Genomic DNA, 22,972 nt, shown 5'->3' on the forward strand with positions numbered 1-22,972 from the left:
CTGTCTGTCGTCGTCAGCCCTGTTCTATCAGCATTGAGCTGCCTGTTCCCGGTGACCCTGTAATGGCAATGCTGATGGAATAATTACTTAGTGTTTTTGTATTCCTTTCCTCTTCCTCCTTCCATTGGCTTGTATCCAGACCCTGCCTTTTAGTCCTGTTCGAAAATAGCAGTCCAACCTATGGCTGTGCTGCCCTGACAAAGGGCCACGTATGTCTTGTAATGCATTGTGGGATATATTGGTGGGGGAAGGAGAGGCGTTTTAGTGGTCTCACAATCAATGTCTTTATATGGATATGCTTGAACAGACAATTTGCTGCTAAGACAAATGCATAACTGTGGTAAGGTTGCTTGGACGGTTATTTAAAGTGAGTGGGTGTCCTTCAGAGGAAAGCCTGCAACAGCTATCCCTCATTTTGTTTCAGCCACAAGAGTGGGCTATGTAGTCAAACCAAAAGATGTTCAGATTGCTGAATGAAGAGCTAAAATACTATGATGCTACACGCTAGGGAGGATATACAAAAATGAGCAATAATTTTGACTGCTACTGTTCCTTCCATAGAACTAAGCAAAAATCCTATAAGCTTATTTAGGGTGACCAGTGTGCTTCATCTGTATCACCTTCTGGTTAAAATGTTGCTGAATTGATAAGATCCTCCATTGCTCTAATCGTCAAAGCAGAGCACTATAAATCTCATTCACTTTCTCGGAGTGAAAGTGGTGAACACTGTTGAAGTGCAGAATGCTAGGAGAAGAAAGTCGAAGTTATTCATATAAATAGTTTTCCCTTGAGACGTTAACATTCAGTTGTACAGATTTATTGGAGGCAGTCTTCTAAATATTCCTCCCCCCCCCTTAACAATAAAAATAGCGAAATTGTGGTTTTTTTGTGGGGGGGGGTTAAGTGGATTTTTATGTTAGAGATAATGCATATTTATGTTAGAGATAATGCATATAATTTGCAGCACAGTTAGATAGTGGTTCCCACACTCTGTACAGCAGCACTTCAGGTGTGGTGAAGGACATAAGCAGACAGGCTCATGTAGCATGAAGAAAAAGTGTGCTAAACTGTGTCTTGGACCTCAGGCAGCTGCCCAAAAGCACACAGTTGCATTGTATTGCTCTAGGCACACTGTCAGCCTCTTTGGCTGCCTGAATCCTTTTCCTGCTCCTTTAGGAAAGCTGTGCAACAGGATGGGGAACCTATGACCCCTCCAGATAATATTCAATTATTGGCCATGCTAGTTGGAGCTAATAGAAGTTTGCATCCAGCAACAACTGGAGGGTTCCCTATTCTTGCTGCCCGGGGTTATTCTGCATATATATATATATATATATATATATATATATATATATATATATATATATATAGTTCAGATACAGAAGAAGCAAAGGTATTAAGCTTTTAGTTGAACTGGGGAACATTCAGCCCAGTGGAAGCTTCAACAGCATTGATTGTGTGGACCATTGAGGAATCTTACTGGAGCACATTCCAGACCGGCAGAAGAAGAGCAAGTGTGAGAGACTTTAACAACTACCCACCTCCAGATTCCCATCCAGGGGGCTTCCCTCTCCACCACAGCCCTGTGAGTGACAGCAGAAGTGAGTCAGCTGGGTTGAGTGTCCAAACCCCTCCATTCCTGTGCTCTACAAGGAAGAGCCAGCAGGTACCCCAGGATGCTCTGATGAGGTGCATCTCCAGAAGGGACCATTCAGATCTGAGGGCTTTGCCAGAGGTAATACTCCCAACAGGTTGCCGCTTAAAGAGTGGTGTCAAAGGTGATTGTCCCTTTAGGTCTTCCCTTAGGGCTGCTCACTGAGCATGGTTTGGCAGTTAATAATAATAATAATAATAATAATAATAATAATAATAATAATAATAATTTTTATACCCTGCCCTTCCCGGTTCAAAAACCCGGGCTCAGGGCGGCTAACAACAAATTTAAAACACTTAATTATAATATAACATAAAAGCAGCATAAAATACAGTATAAAAGCATGAATAACGATAAAATTCAAGTTCAAGAATCAATTTGGGGGAAATCCATCCAATAAACATTAGATAGTCACCAGGGCTAGCTGGCTAAATTAACCTACGTGGGCCAGCAAGAAGGCCAGGGGAGAATTAGCTGTGGGGTCCCACAGCGGGTAATCTTCATAAAAGGGGGGAGGGGGGAAAAGAAGGGAAATAAAAGATCAGGCTGAGTTCAAATTAAAGGCCAGGCAGAATAGCTCTGTCTTACAGGCCCAGCGGAAGGAGGTTAAATCCTATAGGACCCTAGTCTCATGGGACAAAGCATTCCACCAGGTCGGAGCCATCACTGAAAAGGCCCTGGCCCTGGTGGTGGATAGTCTGACTTCCTTAGGGCCCAGGACCTCTAAACTATGGTTATTCATGGACCTTAAGGTCCTCTGTGGGGCATACCAGGAGAGGCGGTTCCATAAATACGAGGGCCCTAAGCCACAAAGGGCTTTAAAGGTCAAAACCAGCACCTTGAACCTGATCCTATACTCCACTGGGAGCCAGTGCAGCTGGTAAAGCACTAGGTGAATATGCTCCCATGGCAGGGACCCCGTGAGGAGCCTCACTGCAGCATTCTGCACCCGCTGGAGTTTCTGGGGCAGTTTCAGGGGCAGCCCCACGTAGAGCGAATTAGAGTAGTCAAGCCTAGTGATGACCGTCGCGTGGATCACTGTGGCCAGATCGGGGTGGGAGACCTAAGGACCAACTGCTTAATATGGCAAAGATGGAAAAATGTTGCCTTAGCTGTTGCTGTAACCTGCGCCTCCATGGAAAGGAAAGCATATTCATTGGGAATGCTTACATTTTCTCTGATTAAGATAGGCATTCGACCTTCGTCTGGACTGAGCCCATCCAATGATGGCTGGTGATATTTTAGTCAATCACATGTACCACCAGAAGTTTATCCAGTAAGAGTTGGTCATATTCCCCATTGGTAATATCATTAATATCTTCCACTATGGTGAGAATAAGGTTCCATTGTTCCTTTGTGGTTACTCTGATTAATTCTGTAGCTCTCCAGCACTTTTTTTTTTATCCTCACTTGGCATTATGCTATATTCCTTAGAAGGGTTTTTTTAAAGTTAAGCCATTAATTTAGATTAAATTCTGGTGTGCAGTTAATTCTGTGTCCTCTTATGAGCTGTCACTATCCTGCTGCCAAGTGTGGAGTGTTAATTAATTATTGCTAATTGCTACTACGCTGTGGAGATGGTGATTAGAGCTCAGATGTGCCTGGCAGAGGTAGATGTTTGTGGACCAGGGTTAGATATAGGGGAGCGGGGAGATCTGCTAGGTTTCCATTAGTTAGACAAATTCAAGAATTTGTGTGGTGTGTTTTTTTAGTTCTCTATTGAGGCCTTTACTTCCAGGGAGCTCAGTCACCCTTCCAAAGATCCTTCATTTGTTTATTTTAAAATACCAGGTAAGGCCAAAATAATATAGATACCATCCATGCTAGGATAGGGGTGAATTGATAGGGGCGTCCTGGTATTATGTAAGCTTGGTTTGATGAGGCAGTGGGTCCTATTGGTCCAAATTGCTTCTAGCTGGGTATTGGAGCAACATAAGGTTGCTGGATGGGGAGCAATGTTTGCTGTGGTCCATAAGGATTCTATCTCCCTTTCCTGTATCAGTTGTGGCCCATCCCACTACATACCTGTTGATTTCTCCCTGTCCATTTTGACTGATGAAGTAATATTGGTTGAAATAATTGCATGAAGGTTTAATTCTTCAGGGCAAGACGATGATAAGATCATTGTTGGAAAAGTGTTCTCCCTTATATTGGGGGATTACAAATTAATCTCAGAGTTGTGATTCTTGGCAAAGTATGTCTAGCAGACAGTAGAAAACCAGCTTGGCTTGACTTGTTTTTGGTTGAAACTGGCTGTTTCAGACTGACTTCAGGATGTGTTATGGAGGGAAACTGACTCAGTTGCCTGGTAGATGACTCAGCCAGTGTGGTGTAGTGGTTAAGAGCGGTAGACTCGTAATCTGGGGAACCGGGTTCACGTCTCCGCTCCTCCACATGCAGCTGCTGGGTGACCTTGGGCTAGTCTCTCAGCCCCACTCATCTCACAGAGTGTTTGTTGTGGGGGAGGAAGGGAATGTTAGCCGCTTTGATGGCCCTGTTAATTCTCCTAGATCTCTCAGCAGCTGTTGATAGCAAAGGCCATGGTATCAGTCAGGACCACCTGCCAAGGGTTAACTGGACAAGCTAGTTTGCAGTGGTTTTGTTCCTACTTCATAGCAAATTGGTGGCAAGGTGGCCAACACATTTGTGGCTGCTTTCATTTCTAGCAGCATCAGAAAAAGAACTGGCTGGGAGGGGTGGAGAAACTGTACCCGCCACTGTGAATGGTGATCTCCATTCTAGAGAAATAAATGGGGGATTTCTCCTCTCTCACTGGGAAAAATCATGATCCTCCCAATTTCTCTGTTCAGAAATAGGCTGGAGACTTTCAAGAGGCCATCTGGGCACAGCTTTAACTTAATCTAGCATATGCTCTTTTTGCACATCTAGTTCTTTGTTTTAATAAAGCCATTTAAGCTGAATGCCTGTTAAACAGATGAGAGAGAGAGAGAGAGTACTGGACATATCACAAACTGACAGGCAGGTAGAGAGACAAATTCAAGCAATCAGCCAATAGAGCTGGACATTCAGCATTGGAAGAGCACATCTGCTGCTCTGTGCTTGCTATGGTTGCATCTGTTTGCTCCTATGAAATCTGGAGGAAGTGTTCTATGTTTGGACTAGGGAGGGATGGCTATTGCAGAGCTTTGAGACCACTGTCAGCTAGAAGGCAGCTGCTGCACTCTCGACAATGCATTGCATTTTACCTCTATCTGATGGGTAAGTCTTTGGTTGGACTGTCTTCATAAAGGACCCTGGTTTGGCCATGTTGATGCCTGAAAGATAATTTTTCTTACAAAATATTGTTTTGGTAATTCTCTTTCCGTATGAGCAGAGCATGTGGTTTATTTTTGTTGTTAATATTGTAATAAGAGAGAGATGTCCATATAACCTACCAAACATACATATATGTATGTATGTATAAATATGAGGATATATGTGTGTATATGTGTATATGTAACTGTATAGCCCCCAAAGCAATACATATACAATCTATCAAACATATTTAATTTCAATTATATGATTTTTAAATATATATATATAAATATATATATATAGACAATAAAATATCAAAATCCTCCAAATGGTGGCACCATATTGGCTATAACTTTGTATGATGCTAGTTACCAAAGAATCTTTTCTCCTTTCTCTCTTGTTAAAACTAGTCAGTTGTTTTGCCTCTTTTGTATATTCCTGTCTATTTTTCTCTCTTTCTCTCTCTCCCCTTACTCCTCTCTTTCTCTCTTTCTCTTTCTCTTTCTCTACCTTCTGTCACATTCTGAGACTGAAGCCTTCTTCTTCCCTCATTTCAAACCCCTGCCGGATAACGTTACCTTTCTGTTGCAGATTTTGAATACCTGCTGCCAAACAGCTTTGAGTCCGAGGGACATGTATTCATTGCTCCAAGGTAGCTTTGCGTGTGAGCTTGCTGAGGTGTCCATTCAACCACTCTCCCCCCAACACTGATCCTGGGACTGACTCAGCCCCCTTTCCCATCCCCACTTCCCTCCCTGCCACACCTTTTAAATATTCTACTTCATCACTCCCACCCCTCTGAGCTGACACCTCCTCATTGTGCCAAAGTCTTGATCATTTTTCTTTCCTTCTTTTTTGTGTCTGTCGTCTGCCTGTGTGCCACTCTGAGACTACAGCTGCCACCTGCACCTTGTTGAGACGCCACTGTGGTTGGCAGCGCAGTGGTCCCACCTTCTGTTCACTCACCTACATAAGAAGAGTATATATGTATGCCTGCGTATGAGATATTATGTGCACATACATATATAGGTATAGTTTCTGAAAATACTCACAAAATAATAAGTCAGTCCTATTTGGATCATGTTGAGATCATGCCATCATGTTAGTTAAATCTGAAACACATTTTTATATATAATACACAGTGTTTGTCTAAGCCAAAAGCCGTCTTTGGAAGGCAGGAGTATCATGTGCAACGCCATCTAGCTTTCCTACTGAATGATTTCAGTCAATACTTTCCACCCCAAAGAGTTGTTTGCTCCAAATATCCCATTATTTGATTTGATTGACTAGGTGCACCTATCACACAGCATTTGTTTGACCCATGATTTATTGACCAAATGATTTTTAACACAAGACTGGTGTTTTGCCTGTTTTTTTTCTGAGAAAGAAATTAAAGATCTAGGGCAGTTTTGTTTATGTTTTTGGATTTCACAAATACCAAAATTTAAAAATACCTAATGATAAATAAACACCACAATAGCATGAATCACTCACTCCCTGCACTATTTTTATTAGTGAAAATACTTCCAAGCTTTCATAAAGCCACTGTGTTGTTCAGAAAGCATTTTCAAAATGTACATGATTCAATATTGCTAAATACCTTTGTGAGGCCACATTAATGCAGTAGGAATGATAAAATATTCCACTGCTATATGTAAAAAATCATGAAGCCACTTTTATAAGCCGGCCTTAGTCATGAAGCTCACTGAGTGACTTTGGGTTCTCTTTCAGCCTAACATACCTGACAGAGTTGTTTTGAGGGTAAAATTGGAAGGTCAATAACAATGGCTGCTGCCATGAGCTATCAAAGAAAGCCAAGATAGAAATGCCATAGGGAGACAGAGAGGGGGGTTATTGGCAAACGTCAGCCAAAATCCTATAAACTGATGTTACATTTGGCATCAGGGTAAAGTGAAATGGTGAGATCCTATTAGTCCCTCCTATCTTTAATATAGTATTTTTAAAAATGGAAGAGAATTTCTGTACATCACATGGATTTGGTAACCCTCCACAAATTCAGCTTTGTACAGAAAAGAATAATACTGAAGAGTGTGTGTTTCCAACTTTTATTTATACAACTATTAGATTTACTATTCTAAGATGCTTCTCTTATACAAAGCATAATCAGGGAGAACATAAGAGCATAAGAGGTGAACAGATGTTGTTAGACTCCAACTCCCATCAGCCCCTGCCAACATGGTCAGTGGCCAGGGTTGATGGGAGCTATAGTCTAACAACTTCTGGGAACTCACAAATTCCCCATCTCTGTGCTGTAAGCAGCAGTCCATCACTAGCATCCATGCTATAAGTGAAGAGCTTTACATAGTCAGCATCCAAATCAGTGTTCAAAGTCCCATTAATGTGAAATGTATACATGAATCTAATGTTGTTTTTTAAGGAAATTTACCATTTTGTTAAGACTTTTTCTATAAATAGAAACCAGAACACTGCTAACAAATTCTTCGGAAAATGTTCGTTACAACACAACGTCTAATCAGGTCTCTTGCTACATCGGAACAGACTCCTGTTCTGTCAAGTCATAATACAGAAGGTCACATGATAGCGCTTGAGTTTCAGCTGCACCATCTGTTAGCCCTTTAGCACCAATAATACCAAACAGCATACTAATGAGACTGTATGATATCTCATCAATACTAATGTGGCCAATAGCCCATGGTAATTTTCAGAAACCATATATCACTAATGATCTATTTGTGGGCGTGCAAGCACATATATCTGTACACATTTGTGTAGATATATTGGTGGATGCAGTGTTGTGTACTTCTAGGTCTTTGAGAAACAAAATTATGTGGCCAGCCAAGATGATTTTATACTCGCGTAGGAGGACTTGCAGTATATTGATGGAAAGTCAGGAAATTAGCAGAGTAAAATAGCTTTGCCTCTCAGCTGCCTCTCCTAAAATGTGATTACAAACTTTTACAGGTGAGGCCTGACTCTTCTTACAAGCATATTTTAAGTGCTATTTGCATTCATTTTCCAGAATCTGACAGGTAGGAAGTATAAACAGTTAGCTTGAAGCATTTGAGTGCAAAAAATGTACCTGTTCAATACAAAGGCCTATCCCTAAAAACATATGGGGTGTATAAGTGGAGTGCACTGTATTGCTGTACATTTCTACTGCTGTTTTTCTCAGCCCTCATTAGAGAAATGCAGGAAGAATTTGGCTCAACTACAGTGTATTAATGAGAGTGAAGTAAGTAACAGAAGCAACATGCACTGATGAAACTAGCACCTCCAGTGATTCTCAGTGTGAGTGCAACGCAACAGTTAATTGCCCAGTCACTATGATGGATATACAGTATAGCTTCCTTGGTTTGACCAGTTAATGACTTCAATTACGCAACACTTGATACTTGTTGAGGAATTGATTGTGTGGTCTCCAGAATACTGCAGCACAATTATTTCAGAGTTTAGGCCAGGCATAGGCAACCTTGGCTCTCCAGATGTTTTGGAACTACAACTCCCATGATCTCTAGCTAACAGGGCCAGTGGTCAGGGATCATGGGAGTTGTAGTTCCAAAACATCTGGAGAGCCAAGGTTGCCTATGCCTTGTTTAGGCTTTCTGTAAAAGCCAAACTTAACAAGATATGCACACTGATTACCTCCTTGGGAGCAGTATGATACAGCAGGGAATAAAGTGGATTCGCTCTTGTGTTGTGAATTAGAGGCTCTTCCATTTGCCCTGTCTATTCAGCATAGAATCATAGAATCCTAGAGCTGGAAGAGACCCAAGGGTCATCTAGTCCAACCCCCGCAATGCAGAATCTCAGCTATAGCAGCCATGACAGGTGGCCATCCAACCTCTACTTAAAAACCTCCAAGGAAGGAGAGTCCACCACCTCTCATGGGAGTCTGTTCCACTTCCGAACAGCTCTTACTGTCAGAAAGATTTTCTGAATGTTTGGTTGGAATCTCCTTGCTTGTAACTTGAAGCCATTGGTTTCAGTCCTACCCTCCAGAGCAGACATGGCCAAACTTGGCCCTCCAGCTGTTTTGGGACTACAACTCCCATCATCCCTAGCTAGCAGGACCAGTGGTCAGGGATGATGGGAATTGTAGTCCAAAAACAGCTGGAGGGCCAAGTTTTGCTCCAGAGTATCATCCCGATTTCCTTGAACACAGCTGGTGTGTAAGTTATATATGGTGTTTGCTCTTGATTAAGCATTCATCCTGACTTGCTTGCATGGAGGTTACACATATTTCTGTCAACCAAAAATTATCCCACAATTTCTAATGCATTTTTTTGCAAGGGCAGTGCATCCCATTTCACTGCTTGAGACATAACTGGATGTGCTGCCCAGTTCTGCTCCCACCTCCACCACCAGAAAAGTGGCACCAATTTCTGGTGAGATCTTCCAAGATTTAGGCGCCACGTCAGCGCCAGTGGCGGAGGTGGCGGGGCCCCCATGGATGCAGTGCCTCAGGGGGCTTCTGCCACTTCATGGTTGGGCCAGGCCTGTGTCATTTTTGTGACTGAATCCCTCCTGCAAAATAGTGACAGTCTGGAGGTGACTTAGAAACATGGCCCTCACCCACTGGGTAAGCCTTCTTACTAGGTTTATTTTAAGACCTATTTAGCATTACATGAGTTAAGGTGAAGATGGCCTAAGTATTCCCACTGCCTTCTCTGTGTTGGACAAGAGAAGAGGGTCTACAGCAAAAAGCCAGCTGTATTAGTGTAGGCTTCCTGATATGGAACTTTTCCTCCAATGATTGGAGGGTAGCAGGCCCAACAAGGGTTAGGCAAAAGGAAGAGCTGGGGTCAAGTAGCATGTCCACCACTCTCCTCATTGCATGAGCCCCTTAATGCCTGAATATTCATTCAGCAGTTTTCGCAAAAGCCCTGTATGTTCCCATATGTGAGGGGTTTTTTCCTCCCAATGTTGTCAGCTGTGAGAAACCCTTAAGGCCTCTGGAGCTACCATAAACTATGATTGGCAAACTCAGTAACTTCTCTCTTTTTTCTAGCATCAGAAAGTGCAATGGTGTGCTGTCATGAGCCCTCTAAATGAATGTCCGCCTTTACTTTTTACTCCTGAGAGGCAGTGAGGAATGAGGCCAAGCACACACACTCACTCTCTCCATCCTTAGCCATTAGCTACTGGCAATGCAAAGCCAGCAAGTGAAAAATGTTCACAAGAACTTTGCAGCTGCAGCTCTTGGAAAGCTTCCAGAGACAGAAGTATACTGGCATAATGCCAAATACAGAGCTGTTATTCGCAGTAGGATCTGTGTAATAAATAATTCTCCGTCTTTTATATACTTGCAGGCATGCAAACACACACTCTGGGGAGGCAATCCTGATAGACAACAACCCATTAGAAGTGTGGGGTCTGTAAGAGCACAAATTATCACCTGGGTAGGGTTGTTTTTAAGAGAGAGAGGATACAAGTCTGTACTGAAAATACATTCCCTTCTACAGTCTAGGGTTGGCCCCTATCAATCTATATGAAGGATGTGCTTTTCTATCCAAAGCATGGCTGCCCACCTTGTTCTCTTTTTGCTGTGGGTGAAGAGTGATTCTCTGTTACTGTCCAGAGCACATCTGTGCACTATGGAATATTGATTTGTTCCACAGATGAAACAGATCCTCAGGGTTTTCTCCCATGCATTCCTTCTCCACTCACTACTATCATGTCCCCCATTTCCTTGAAGTGCAAAGCAGTTTTCAAATTCAGTAACATTCAAAAATGAAGCCAAATGGCACACCAGAAATTTTGTCCAGGTGAGTATCTTTGGTCCTCTCTTGCAAAGGGATGATGTTAACAAAGGGAGTCCCGTGTGCAAAGTTACAGTTCAATTCATGCAAGAAACGGAGCCATCTTGCCTCGAAGCTTGTTGCCTCCTAAGCACAGCCCTTCATACTCCAAGTCACCAAGTGCTTAATCTGCCACTTTCCCCCTTTGCATTATGGTCCTGCTCCTGGGTGCACAGTTGAATCAGAAGGCATTTTCTATGTGTTTGCGTGTCTGTGTATACATCAACACATGGTGAATGCAATTTGGATAGTTGTTGCTGCTAACCTGTCTGCATATTGGATTACAGTGTGCTCCACTTATATTCTTCCTGCTTTGTTCAATAAGCTTTTGCCTGGGAAGGGATGAGGAGAAATGACACTTTCTAAAGGAAACACAGAGTTCTAAATCCCATGTCTGCCTCATAAGACTCATGCAAGGTTGAGGTGTATATTTGCAAATAAAAAGTAGTGGTGGGATTGACCCTTCCCGACAACTACTCTCGCCTGCCTCCTAAGGCCACTAAAAGGAGAGAGATTTGGCGATTGGGTAGGTGTGGTGGATAGAGGGAGCAGGTGAAGGAGTAAACATCTCTTCCTGTTGATTCTCTTTTGTAAATGCCCAGCTCTCGCATTATTATTAACTTCTAACTTGTAGTTCTTTCCATCCTCAGTCCGTTGCTCTTTAGGGTTAGAGTCAGCAATATTTGCAGAAAAGTATGTGGTGAAACAGTGAAAGCCAATGTAGGAAGCAGTAAATGTACTGTAGAAAAGGCATACAAAGAAGGAACCTCAGAATGATTGTTCAAAATGAGCATAGCAAGTTGATTGGCTGGACTAGTCTCAATGAAAAAGATTTAGGCCTGCATAAAGTGGCACATTATATAAGTGACTTGCGCTGTGTATACATCTTTCATTTGTAGACAGCCATGGCTCATCCTTGTATCTTTCTATTTTGTTTATTTGGGGATGCACTTGCTCCTTAGGGAGAACCTAACACAAGTGAGTTAAGGATAGGGATGGGAGATATTCAATTCAGTTCACATTTAAAGGCAAACCTACCTAATTTTGCAGTGCAGTTCTCCAGCCAAGTAACGTGTACAAAAAAGTATGTATTAGAGAAAAAGTGTGTCCATAAATACATATATTAGTGAAAATATCACAAAATGCATTATATTTTGGGAAACTGCTTTGCAAAAATGTAGACAAAATTGCATACCAAAATGTATATGTATTAGAAATCCGCACTAAAATGCTGATAAATTTTCATTAGAAATGGGGGTGGGGGTGGGAATCTCAAACTGATGTGGAAATGTGGAGACCTGAACTCAAGATTTGAAAAATGAGAAACTGAAATTGACACATTCACCCATCTCTAGTCAGAGTTAGTTTCATTTAGGAGGCAGGAGTATTATTCTCAAAGACATAAAAAGTCATGCTTCTTTGACTACAGTGTTATATCATTCATAATGCCTATATCCCAGAAACCTAAATTGCATTAGCTTGTAATGGAAGCCAGTGTGGTATGAATACAATCAGACATCTTTATCCAGTATTGTGGCTTCATGGGGAGCTATGTGCTTTACAGCCAGAGGGCTTCCATCTTCCATCTAGACCAGGCATCCCCAGACTTCGGCCCTCCAGATGTTTTGGACTACAATTCCCATCATCCCTGACCACTGGTCCTGTTACCTAGGGATCATGGGAGTTGTAGGCAAAAACATCTGGAGGGCTGCAGTTTGGGGGTGCCTGATCTAGACTCTTATGCAGCCCTTGACCTTAAAAAGGTTGCCCACCACTGCTCTAGAGAGACCTGCTACTACTGGAAATGCTACTAGGATTAATAGAGGCATTAGTTATATCACCTTTGAATCCTAAATTTCCTACTGTGGGATCCCACTACAAACATGAAGGAATCATATTTACTATATTTAGCTATTTATGTTTATTTATTTATGTTATCTATGAAGAAGAAAACCTATTGCTAGAACAGCACAGGTGAAACTGCATTGCCCCCATACCTGTTTTCCAAAGCTGTATATAAATCTATAAACATCCTAATTACAAAAGTTTCCATTTTTGTCGAACAGTACCTGTTTATAAACAGAAGCACTTTTCTAACAAGAGCTGTAAAGCTTCCATAGAGGCCATATTGAAAATCAGAATAAAGGACAGTTCTGGGACTTCACAAAAATAGTTGAGCTTGAAGGAAAGAAGGCCCTTTTTTGCCACAGTCTTTCTAAACCTAAAGGGGTTTAAGCAAGTATCATGGTTAATTAAGCCACCATCCCTACAGCAACCTTCTCCAACCTGATATCCTCCAAAGGTTTTAGACTACAACTCCCAACAACCCCAGCCAGCATGGAGGGCACCAGGTTGGGGGATTAAATGAATTTAATTAAATAACTGAATTATTAGAATAGCAGCGCAATTGCTATACAAATCCAGAAGAGAAGCAGTGGCAGTATTCACAGTAAAATAAAAAAATTCCTTCAGTAGCACCTTAAAGACCAACTAAATTTATATTTTGGTATGAGCTTTCGTGTGCATGCACACTTCTTCAGTGGTATCTGAAGAAGTGTGCATGCACACGAAAGCTCATACCAAAATATAAATTTAGTTGGTCTTTAAGGTGCTACTGAAGGAATTTTTTTATTTTGCTTCGACTCAGACCAACACGGCTACCTACCTGTAACTAGTATTCACAGTGTTCTTCTTGTTTCAGATGGTGGTGGGTGGCATCAGTCAATATTATTGAGAGGCACAATAGTAGCAATGTGGGAAACCCGAATACCATCTTTATTAAGCACAGTGCCATCTAATTTATCTGTAAGCCACCTGGGGGGAAAGGAAAGAGATAAATAATGATTACAATCTGTATCCACTTGTGTTCCAAATTGAGCCCAAGTAATACAGAACAACGTCTGAGTATCTTCGATGTGAAGATCTGTTTTTAAGATATTTTGGGTTTTTACACGTATCCTTTTCCACACTTACTTCCTCCTCCTCCTCACATACCCACATTTAAATGCATTTGTACAAATAGATTTCAAGTGCACACAAGTACTGATGTCTCACACAGCTTTGCTCATGGACAGGACAAATATCTTTGAATCCCCCACCACTCCTATCTCAAACATGTACGCAGACAGTATTGAAAGTGTTCTCTTAGGCACAGCAGCAACATGACTGGGTAACAGCCTCACCTACGTTGCACACAAAGTCATGATTATAGCAGTTCTGAGAGGGAGAAAACTGACAGTAACTTTTTCATCCTTCCAAACGACAAATCTTTTCATCATAATCCCAGAGAATATTGCAAAGACCTCAGCCAGTCGGACAACAACACTGAATTCCTGGAAAACTTTATCGCCCTCATGGAAAAGGTGACGCCTGACTCCAAGCAATGTAAGTACCACCAGGGCATGCAATGGAGACTCAGCCTTCTCTCAAGAAACACTCAGCACTGTTTGGGTGAGAGAACCAAGGAAAAACCAAGAAGCAAAAGTGCGCTTCTGCTTTAAAAGACATACATTTAAATGTTGTTGTTTTTTATTTTTTTAAAAAAACGGAACAAAGTTTGTTTGCAAAAAAAAATTATTTGGATCAAGAGTGAGGGGACATTTGGCCCTCCAGATGTTGCTGAACCACAACTCCCATCAGCCCTAGCAAGAATGGCCAATGTCCAGGGAACATGGGAGCAGCAATTCAGCAACAGTTGGAGAGGCAAAGTTTTCCCACACCTGATTTAGATAGAGTGCACCTTATGAAGAAAGAATTGGGGTGGGTTACTATTCTCTGGGGAAGGTTGTAGTATCAGTTCTCTGGTGTCATGAAAGGAGGATGCAAATGATGAATGAATCCCATAAGTTCACAATGAAATCCTGGGCCTATCCACTTGGAAGCAAACTCCATTGAATTCTATGGCGCTTATTCCCAGGAAAGGGTGTCTCGAATTGCAAGCACAGTCACTGAGTAATGCAGCTTGTCAAGCATAAATGTGACCATCAGCAGGTACTCCAGTTGTGATCTGGTTTGAACCAGGTCATATTCCATATAAGGCTGGGGATCTCTGATTCTATTGTTAGTAGTACACATTTCACAAAATTACCTCATGTATAAAACCGGTCTGTTTCTGAGACAAATCCCCAACCAAGGCAGACAAATCCATTTCCAGGGATAGCATAAAAATAGTGAGATTGCATTGCAAGGAAACAGCCTGCTATTAAACATCAGTTAAATTTTCTAGTGATAACGCAATTCAGCACTGAAAATAAGGTAAGAAGCCTATGGGCTATCACTCCCCTCTGTGTATGAATTATTATTATTTTAAGCCTTTCACCTAAAGTATACTTAGTTTGGAGACAACAAGCTCTAGAAGTCCCCTTCCAAGCCTGCCTATAATTGAAATGCTACTTTAAGCTTTTGTTTCTTTGCTGCATTCAGCATGACCGAGAAATGGAAGCAGTCTCAAAGTCCATGCCCACATGGCAGAGAACTATGTGGCTTAGCTGGCAGACATCTGTGGCAATCGCATGAAACAAAAGAGGGCCAGGAAAGGCTCAGAGTCTTTTCCCACTGATGCATAGGGAAATGCAGAGAGCAAGCAACTGGGAAGGAAATGTGCCCTGCATAGTAGCAGCGCTAAGAGATGCTCTGGGATGGGGTGGAGAATGGGAAACCTATTGCCCCACAGATACATTTGGACTTCAACTGCCATCAGCCTCAGCAATGCTCGAGGATTATGGGAACTGTAATCTGAAGGACCCGCAGGTTCTCCATCATGCATGACCTAGACTCTCTCTGCCAGTGGTGCCCACCTCTATTAAGTAAAAGGGGACATAAACCTACCATGTGGTGGCAGCAGTAATGTGGAGAATTTTGCCAGAGGCTGCCTGGCCCACCAGGACAACTTAGGTAACCAGAGAGTTCTAACTTGAGGGACATCAGCAGAGCTGGAGAAGAGAAGGTGCAACAGGTTACCAGCAGAGTTGGTAGGACTTCCAGGATTGAGAGGAGAGTCATTGACAACATTGCAAAACTAGCATAACACTAGAAAGTACTGGAATGCACTACTAGAGCTGGTCATGTACTCTATTGCTTATTACTTTTGTGAACATATATAACTTAATATACATAGCCAACTAATCAAGTTATAAGGATCACACAGCAACCTCAGAAGCTTATCAGCTGAAGGCAACCTCTGCAGGGCATTCTAACCAGTGAGCATTGAAGGGGTCCCACTGCACACCTTGCAGTATCCTTGTTTCCTGGTGCAGTTTACGTTGCTGCTGAAACAAGTGAAAAGGCTATGCAAGGAGAGAGGGAAAAGGCAAGCAAGAGTAGAAGGCAAAGAGGATTCTTCACCATCATACTTTAAAATGGAGTGGAAACCTCCTCGGGATATTCAATAAGCAAGATTCTGGATTGGAAACATTTCTCTTTCTCTTTCAAGGTGATAACTTCCTCCTTCACAACCTCATCCTGGACACAGGAATCACGCAACAGCTGGTGGAAAGAGTGTGGAAGGACCAAGATCTTAACACGTAAATACAATTTCATTTCATTTCATTTCATTGCTCCTTCAGACACTGGGAGCATTTTGGTGCCCCAGCAAGAGTATTTTTCAGCTGGGAGGAAAGTTTATATATGACAGAGTTCATCCTGAGACTCTCTTCTGCACAGGCCTAGCAGGCCTATACAATAGGTCAGTTCTGGAGAAGGGATAAAAAGAAGCACAGCTAATATATAACTCTACACAATACAGATCTATTCATCTTAGATTTTTGAAAATAGGATTAGCTTTTAGAACAAGCTTAATGTAGACTTAAGTCTTCCTACGTTAAAAGGGTTTTAAGTGGAAAAAGGCTCAGCTGAAAGTTTCAGCTTTCCATTCAGTATTAAATCAGTGAATACTAGTGTAGTTTATCAAAGCTAGAGGGCAAATTTAAAACCAGTTAAAGTTGAAGACAAGTTGAAATTTTATCCTAGCTAGAGTGCAAGTCACAACTACATGGTAACTTGCCCATTTAGAGATTCTTTCAGTTCAGTATAAAATCAGGTAAAAGTTTTTCATTTTCCAAAGTTTGTCCATTCCCATTCCCAGGGGGGCAAAACTAACCTAAATGCACACACCCTCTTCTATTATTTATTAAATTTCTTTACTGCCCTTCATCCGGAGATCTCAGGGTGGTTCACAACATAAACATACAATATGATCAGTGCTTTTTTCTGGGGGTACTCAACTTCATGGTGAGTACTGGCACCATATTTTCTTTTAAAAATGCACTGGAGATAATATATAATGAAAACAAAGGGAGGAAAACACAAACCGTACCTACCACAGTTATAATGATCAACACATAGGCTAACGGTGTGGCGCAGACAAATTGGTGAGAAGCAGAACTTTGGCATATGGCTTGAGGTTGTAACTTTCTATCTCTGCCTTTCTATAGGTATAGCCTCTTAGCTGTGTTTGTTGCCACAGATGGTGGTATCACCCGCGTCTTCCCTAACAAGTAAGTGGCAAGTGTTTGTCATTTCATCTGTAGCTGAAGAGAATGTGTTTAGCATTTAGTGACCCCAATCTAATCTAGAGTTAGTAATGATTAAGGATACAGTCCTAACCACATCTACTCAGAAGTAAGTCCTGTTGACTGCAGAGGAGCTTACTCCCAGTTAACTACAGTTATATTGCAGCCCAAGTCCCAGTGAAACTAATGCAACAATTTAATTACTTCCTTAAGGGTGCAAATGTTCGTGTATTGTCATATCTATATGAAACATGTTTTATGCATTTTTATCCGTGTCAAGCTACATTTAAAAAACATATAAGTATTTTATGTACATTTTATTGCACTTGTGGTCCTCTTAAGCATTTCTTACATCTGAATTGATTTGATTTTGATTTGATTGATTATATTTCTATGTCATTTTTAATTCAACTGAATCCCAAGGCAGCTTACAAACAATAATAGAACACCACAAGTACCGAGTAATTAACAAATTTCCAGTGAAACAGTTATAATCTATAAAACACTGTTAACAAATCAAGAAACTAAAAAACAAGCTAAACATCACAATTAAAGCAAAAGTCAATGGATTAACAAATCAATACAGCACTTATAATCCAAAAAACACTATTAGCATTAACAAAATAGCAACCAAAAGCTAAACTAAGCGCTGTGAAGTTCATGCGCACGCACACTACACACCCTCATGACTCCCAATCTGTCACTCTGTTCAGCTTATTAAAATAAACGCATAATGCCCATGGCAGCAACTCCCTTCTGAAGATTCACTGGGCTGGAGGTGGAGCTGCACAGGTGAAACCAGCCCCCTCCTCCCATGGCGAACAGAGTCTCTCTCCCCTCATAGTTCTTCCTCTGGAAACAGCTCCCTTATGAAGGCTCCTTGGGCTGGAGGGTGAGACAAAGCAGATAGGAAAAGCCATAACCGTTGGCATTGTTATGTTTCCAAAAATTACCATTGAGGGAGACAGAATACTAATGGTACCACATTACTTTGGATGACCAGCAAATCCATTCCTTAATGTTCTTTTAAGGTGTTGGATGACCTTTTTAGCACAAGGAGCAAAAGGTAATGTCAAAGTGTACCCACTAACAGCTTTGCAGCCTGTGTCACTGAAGGACACTTCTGGTTAATAAGACCCTCACAACACTTTTCCTGACGGCGAAATAGATTTGTATTCCCAACTACCTCCTTCAGGGGGAAATTATTAGTGGTAATTTACTGGGTTCAGGTGCCCTTGGTGCTCAAAGGAATATAGGCTGCCAACTATTAAGTTTTACTCATCACTGTGATTCTGTGACCCTTGTGGTTTTAGAGGTTTCTGAAAGCGTGTAATTATCTTTAAAGGCTGACAGTAGACAATGAATTGTGCCTGCGTAACTTGTATTTCACTAAACCAAATGCAGCTTGAAAGGGGCCTGATAGACTTCCTGGTGCTCTGTTTTCCTGGGGCTGCAAAAAGGGTGGGGTTGCCAAGTACTTGTCTCTGTGCAAAATGAAAACTATACCACAGCCACAGTAAATACTGTAGCTGGTAGTCTTCATGAAAGATAGCTCAATACCATCCTATATTTCAGAGGTGAACTATATTATATGTTTACATATTGAGGAATATATATATATATATATATATATATATATATATATATGAATGAATATGACTAGATGATCCAACTCTACAATTCTGTGTATATGTATGTATAATGAACATTTGGACTTTCTCAGCTATCACCTCCCTGTCCCTAAGACTGGTTGTGAAAGTATAAATGTACATATTATTGATGGGTGCTTTTTTAAAAAGCCAATATTTTATTTGTGCCTATATGGAAAACGAAATCTATGCCAAAAGGTTGTGACATTCTGTGGGGCTGGTTGATTTCATTAAAGAGCTGCTGAAGACTGGGAAGAAGACCGGGAGCCCTTCAACGCCAGCTTCTATCGGAGAAGCCTAGATAACAAAGGCCACATCTTTAAGACCCCTTACAGGGATTGTAAGTATAACCCTACACAGTGCTCCAAGTGGGTGGAACTGGTTTGCCCTGCCCTCACCTCAGCTTCAATAGCCTTTATAACCATGGAACTACAGGAATTGGCACCAGACATCTGGTTACAGGGTGTGAGGCAATAAATTCTTCTTAAAGGCTTACTACAAGGACAGTGATAGTAATATGTAGTATTTACATAGTCTTGATCATGCCACGGTTCCTGAAGCCCTGTAATAAATGGCAAGCAAAGAACCCCATCATGCCTCCAGGTCCGTAATTTATAGCTTCTGAGCTGAGGTTTCTTGCACCATAAGGGATCTGCCACTTTGCATTCACAAACTCCACTGAGGACAAGGGGTAATGTAATAAAGCGGTTCACTGCTTGCTGCATATACTGTGGCTACCCATTCATATTATATGCAGTGGGTAATTGCTTAAGCAGGAAAGTGTTCTCTTCATAGATTACTAATTAGAATGTTAATAAAGTAAAAAGTAAGACACAGCCTTTCATTTTGTCACCACAAGGAAGCAGGGCATAGCTGCCAAGTCTCCCGTATTCCCTGGGAAATCCCCATTTTTCCAGCTGTTCCTAGCTGAAAAAATGGATTTTTTTTTGTTTTTTCCCGGTTTATTCTGGCGCGGCGGCCATTTTGGAACTGTGCAGAGCCTGCTCAGAAGCGACTTTTGATGCTGCTCTGCCCAGTTCCAAAATGCCTGCAGTGTGACTTATGGCGCGGTGGCCATTTTGGAACTGGGCAAAGCAGCATCAAAAGTCACTTCTGAGCATGCTCCGCACAGTTCCAAAATGACGGCAGCGCTACTTCCGGTCTGCTACTTCCGCACGGTCCCTTATTTCTCCGACAGCAACTTGGCAGGTATGAAGCAGGGAGAGGGCACTGGCAGGAAGTGAGCCATGCATGGAACCATAAAGCATTGCCACCGAAGCCAGAGAGTGCTTTGCAGCAGTTGTGCTGCCTGTGCCATCCACAGACTGGCAGGTCCTTTTCCTTCTTCTTCCCCCTATAGTCAACTACCGAGGGCTGGAACTGGAAAACAACACAGTTGGGATCCTTGTCAGCACAGCAGTTGAGCTCAACTTTGGTGAGAGGCACCTGAAACCAGCAGGTAAGAATGATGGGGCTTTTGCCTGTATCTTTGTCTCTGGAATGCCTCTCGTCTTCAGGCCTTCTGGTCTACACCATTTGCAGCTGTGAAGCCTTTTGCAGCCTCTCTAGCAATCTACATAAATACCAGCTCATTGTCTTCAGTTAGGCTGCAAAAATGCTTGGATTTCTCTGGACTATTGAGTTGACAAACACCTCCACTGGGCTGAAGGCTCATGTGACCTTTGTGTAATACTTCATGCTGTCCCAGTTGCTGTGTACATGTTAGCAACTAAGTAGTTTTTGTTTCTCAATTTTGAATGAAGCTGGTTTTAGGAAAAATGCATCAAAATGCGGTACTTAATAAGAAACAACAGGACAGCTCAGTTAGATGCACACCATTCATTTAAAGCACATGACATCCGCCAAATAATCCTGGGAACTGTAGCTCTGCGGGAGGTAAACTACAGTTCCTATGATTCTTTAGGGGGAGCCATGGGCTTTAAATGTGTGGTGTCTATGCAGCCCAGGTTTTTTGACAAAAAAAGATGATGACATTTTTCTAACCTGAATATCTCTTTTGTTTTCCCTTTCCAGTGGTTGGAGTGAAACTTGACCTGGAGGCATGGGCGGAAAAATTTAAAGTCCTTGCAAGTAACCGAACAGAAAGGGATCAGCTGGGGACACGAAGAGTAGGTGGTGAAAAATATCCTCCTGGAAAAGGATCTGGGATTTTGCATTTCGTAGATAACTTGGTTGGAGCTGAGGAGCACTTGCATGTCCACTTTGCGTCCCCAGTGACACTGCAACAGAGCAGTCACTCTCGCCACTGACATGCCAGGTTCCCTCTGGCAACAGTGAATGACCCCCCCCCCCGAGACAGTGCTTTTTTCTTTTTTAAAAAAAATGTTTAGGGATACTCTCATTTTGACTCAAGAAAATCACCATTTTAACAAATTTCTTTCTTTCTAATAAAAAACTGTTTAAAAAGAAGAAGAAAATCCCCATTTTATAGTTCAAATCAGGAAAAATAAATACAGCAAATGGACAAAAGTACAAAGATTCACAAAATGTTTAGGGATATGCATTCTGCACCCCCCAGAAAAAAACACTGCCCAGAGGTTACATACATACATATATATAATCTTATTGTTCCTGAAAGAGGTGGTTTATTCTCCTACTTCATAACACTTCTTTACCCCTCCAGTTTATTTTGAGGATCCTGCATGCTTAAAACATTAAGATGCTAAAATTAGAGACACTTTAATATATCTGGGGAATATGTTCCATAAAGAAGGGCCCACCAATAAAACAAAGGCATTTCTGGTAACTACCAGCCTAGTTTCTACCGGAAAAGGTGAGGCTCCCAAAACTGGGGTCTCAGAGGAAGTTAAAGAATAGCAAGTTTCGTATGAGAAACGGCAATCCGACAGATCTACTGATCTAAAGTCATTTAGAGCTTTGTAGGAGAAAGACAAGACAGCATACTGAATTGTGCCTGAAAACAAGTGAAGACCACCGAGGTATAGTCCAAGCAGTGAATCCCGTTGCCAGTCCATGTTAGTGGTTTTTCTGTTGCTGCTTCTTGCTGGCACATGCTTCACTTCTATTCCTTCATTCTGTGATTTTTATACCACTTTTAAGATTACTTTTTTATTAGTTACATTTTCTCCCATTTTGGATTTCCACTTGAACAATCCATGCGCTGTTATCTCAGTAGGAGTGGCTTCAATCCTGGAAAACTGGTCTGGCACCCGTCTTCCCCGCCCTCCTCCCCTGCCCTATCTTTAACCTTGGATGGACAGAAGCAAATCTGTGAGAATCGATTTTTACACTCCATTTTACTCCCTGGCTGGACAGTCATCGTAATTTCCCACATACAGCACACTGCAGCAATCTAAACATTACCAGAGTACTGTATAAATGTTGCCAAAGCTGACTCTATTCTCATTTCCTGACAATTCCCTTCTGACTGTAGAACCTGTTCCTCTTGTGATTATGAAAGGTGTGGATGTGGGATTTACGTAAGTCAATTTTGAGATGTGCTCAGAACTCTCTTGATATCATTGCCTTTCTTCTTTCATTTCCAGTGTGACCCCTCCACAGGCTGCGAGATGGACTGTGAGGCTAATTACAAGGTAAACATGGGGGGAAACAGCTGGAAAACAACTGGGTCGTTTTGCTGATTGTTACATAGCAACTCTTACTGCTTATTGTAGTGTATCCTTAGCTGCTTTCTAAACCAGAAAACTGTCAGAAATCCTGTTAAAATTCAGAGTTTGACACTGAATATGTTCAATAGTGCTGTGGAAATAAGTTACATATTATTCTTTTTTTATATATATAAAAAGGTTATTACTGTATATAACATACTGAAAGAAAACTGTCTCGAAGAGATATCGACACACACTCTTCTAGACAAATGGTTTTATGTATAGGCCGGCCCACCAATGATGTGAGGTGAAGCAGTCGCCTTGGGTGGCATAAGCTGAAGTGGCAACACCCTCATGGGCACCACCTCCAGTGGACAAATTGTGCAATCAATGGTATCAGTTTGACAAGATTTTGCCTCGGGTGGCAAAACAGGGTGCTGTTCTGTGTGTGTGTGTGTGCACATACACATACACATACCAAGCTTCGTTTCCACCACCTCTATTCCCTTGCTGTTAAGACTACCTTAATCCTTAA

General features: G+C 41.7%; 1 protein-coding gene and 1 long non-coding RNA gene across 3 annotated transcripts in view; one reads left to right on the forward strand and one right to left on the reverse strand.

Annotated features, from left to right (window-relative positions):
* Nucleotides 1-22,972, forward strand: part of CACNA2D2 (calcium voltage-gated channel auxiliary subunit alpha2delta 2) — a 551,962-nt gene that overhangs the window by 514,379 nt on the left and 14,611 nt on the right. For both annotated transcript variants that reach the window (XR_009557115.1, XM_060271531.1), the window contains exons 23-30: nt 5,501-5,561; nt 13,976-14,073; nt 16,121-16,211; nt 17,121-17,183; nt 19,084-19,187; nt 20,208-20,306; nt 20,882-20,976; nt 22,375-22,422. Coding sequence is in view for 1 of the 2 variants with exons in the window: in XM_060271531.1 (XP_060127514.1) it covers nt 5,501-5,561; nt 13,976-14,073; nt 16,121-16,211; nt 17,121-17,183; nt 19,084-19,187; nt 20,208-20,306; nt 20,882-20,976; nt 22,375-22,422 (659 nt within the window). In the remaining variant the exon portion in view is untranslated. The remainder of the gene's footprint in view (nt 1-5,500; nt 5,562-13,975; nt 14,074-16,120; nt 16,212-17,120; nt 17,184-19,083; nt 19,188-20,207; nt 20,307-20,881; nt 20,977-22,374; nt 22,423-22,972) is intronic.
* LOC118080595 (uncharacterized) overlaps nt 1,932-22,972 on the reverse strand; it is a 46,748-nt gene continuing 25,707 nt past the window's right edge. Inside the window, exons 3-4 of the long non-coding RNA XR_009557117.1 lie at nt 13,355-15,620; nt 1,932-11,428 (exon numbers count right to left, since the gene is read on the reverse strand). This is a non-coding gene — a long non-coding RNA (uncharacterized LOC118080595). The remainder of the gene's footprint in view (nt 11,429-13,354; nt 15,621-22,972) is intronic.

Source organism: Zootoca vivipara, chromosome 2, assembly GCF_963506605.1.
Source record: "Zootoca vivipara chromosome 2, rZooViv1.1, whole genome shotgun sequence".
NCBI classification, from domain to species: domain Eukaryota; kingdom Metazoa; phylum Chordata; class Lepidosauria; order Squamata; family Lacertidae; genus Zootoca; species Zootoca vivipara.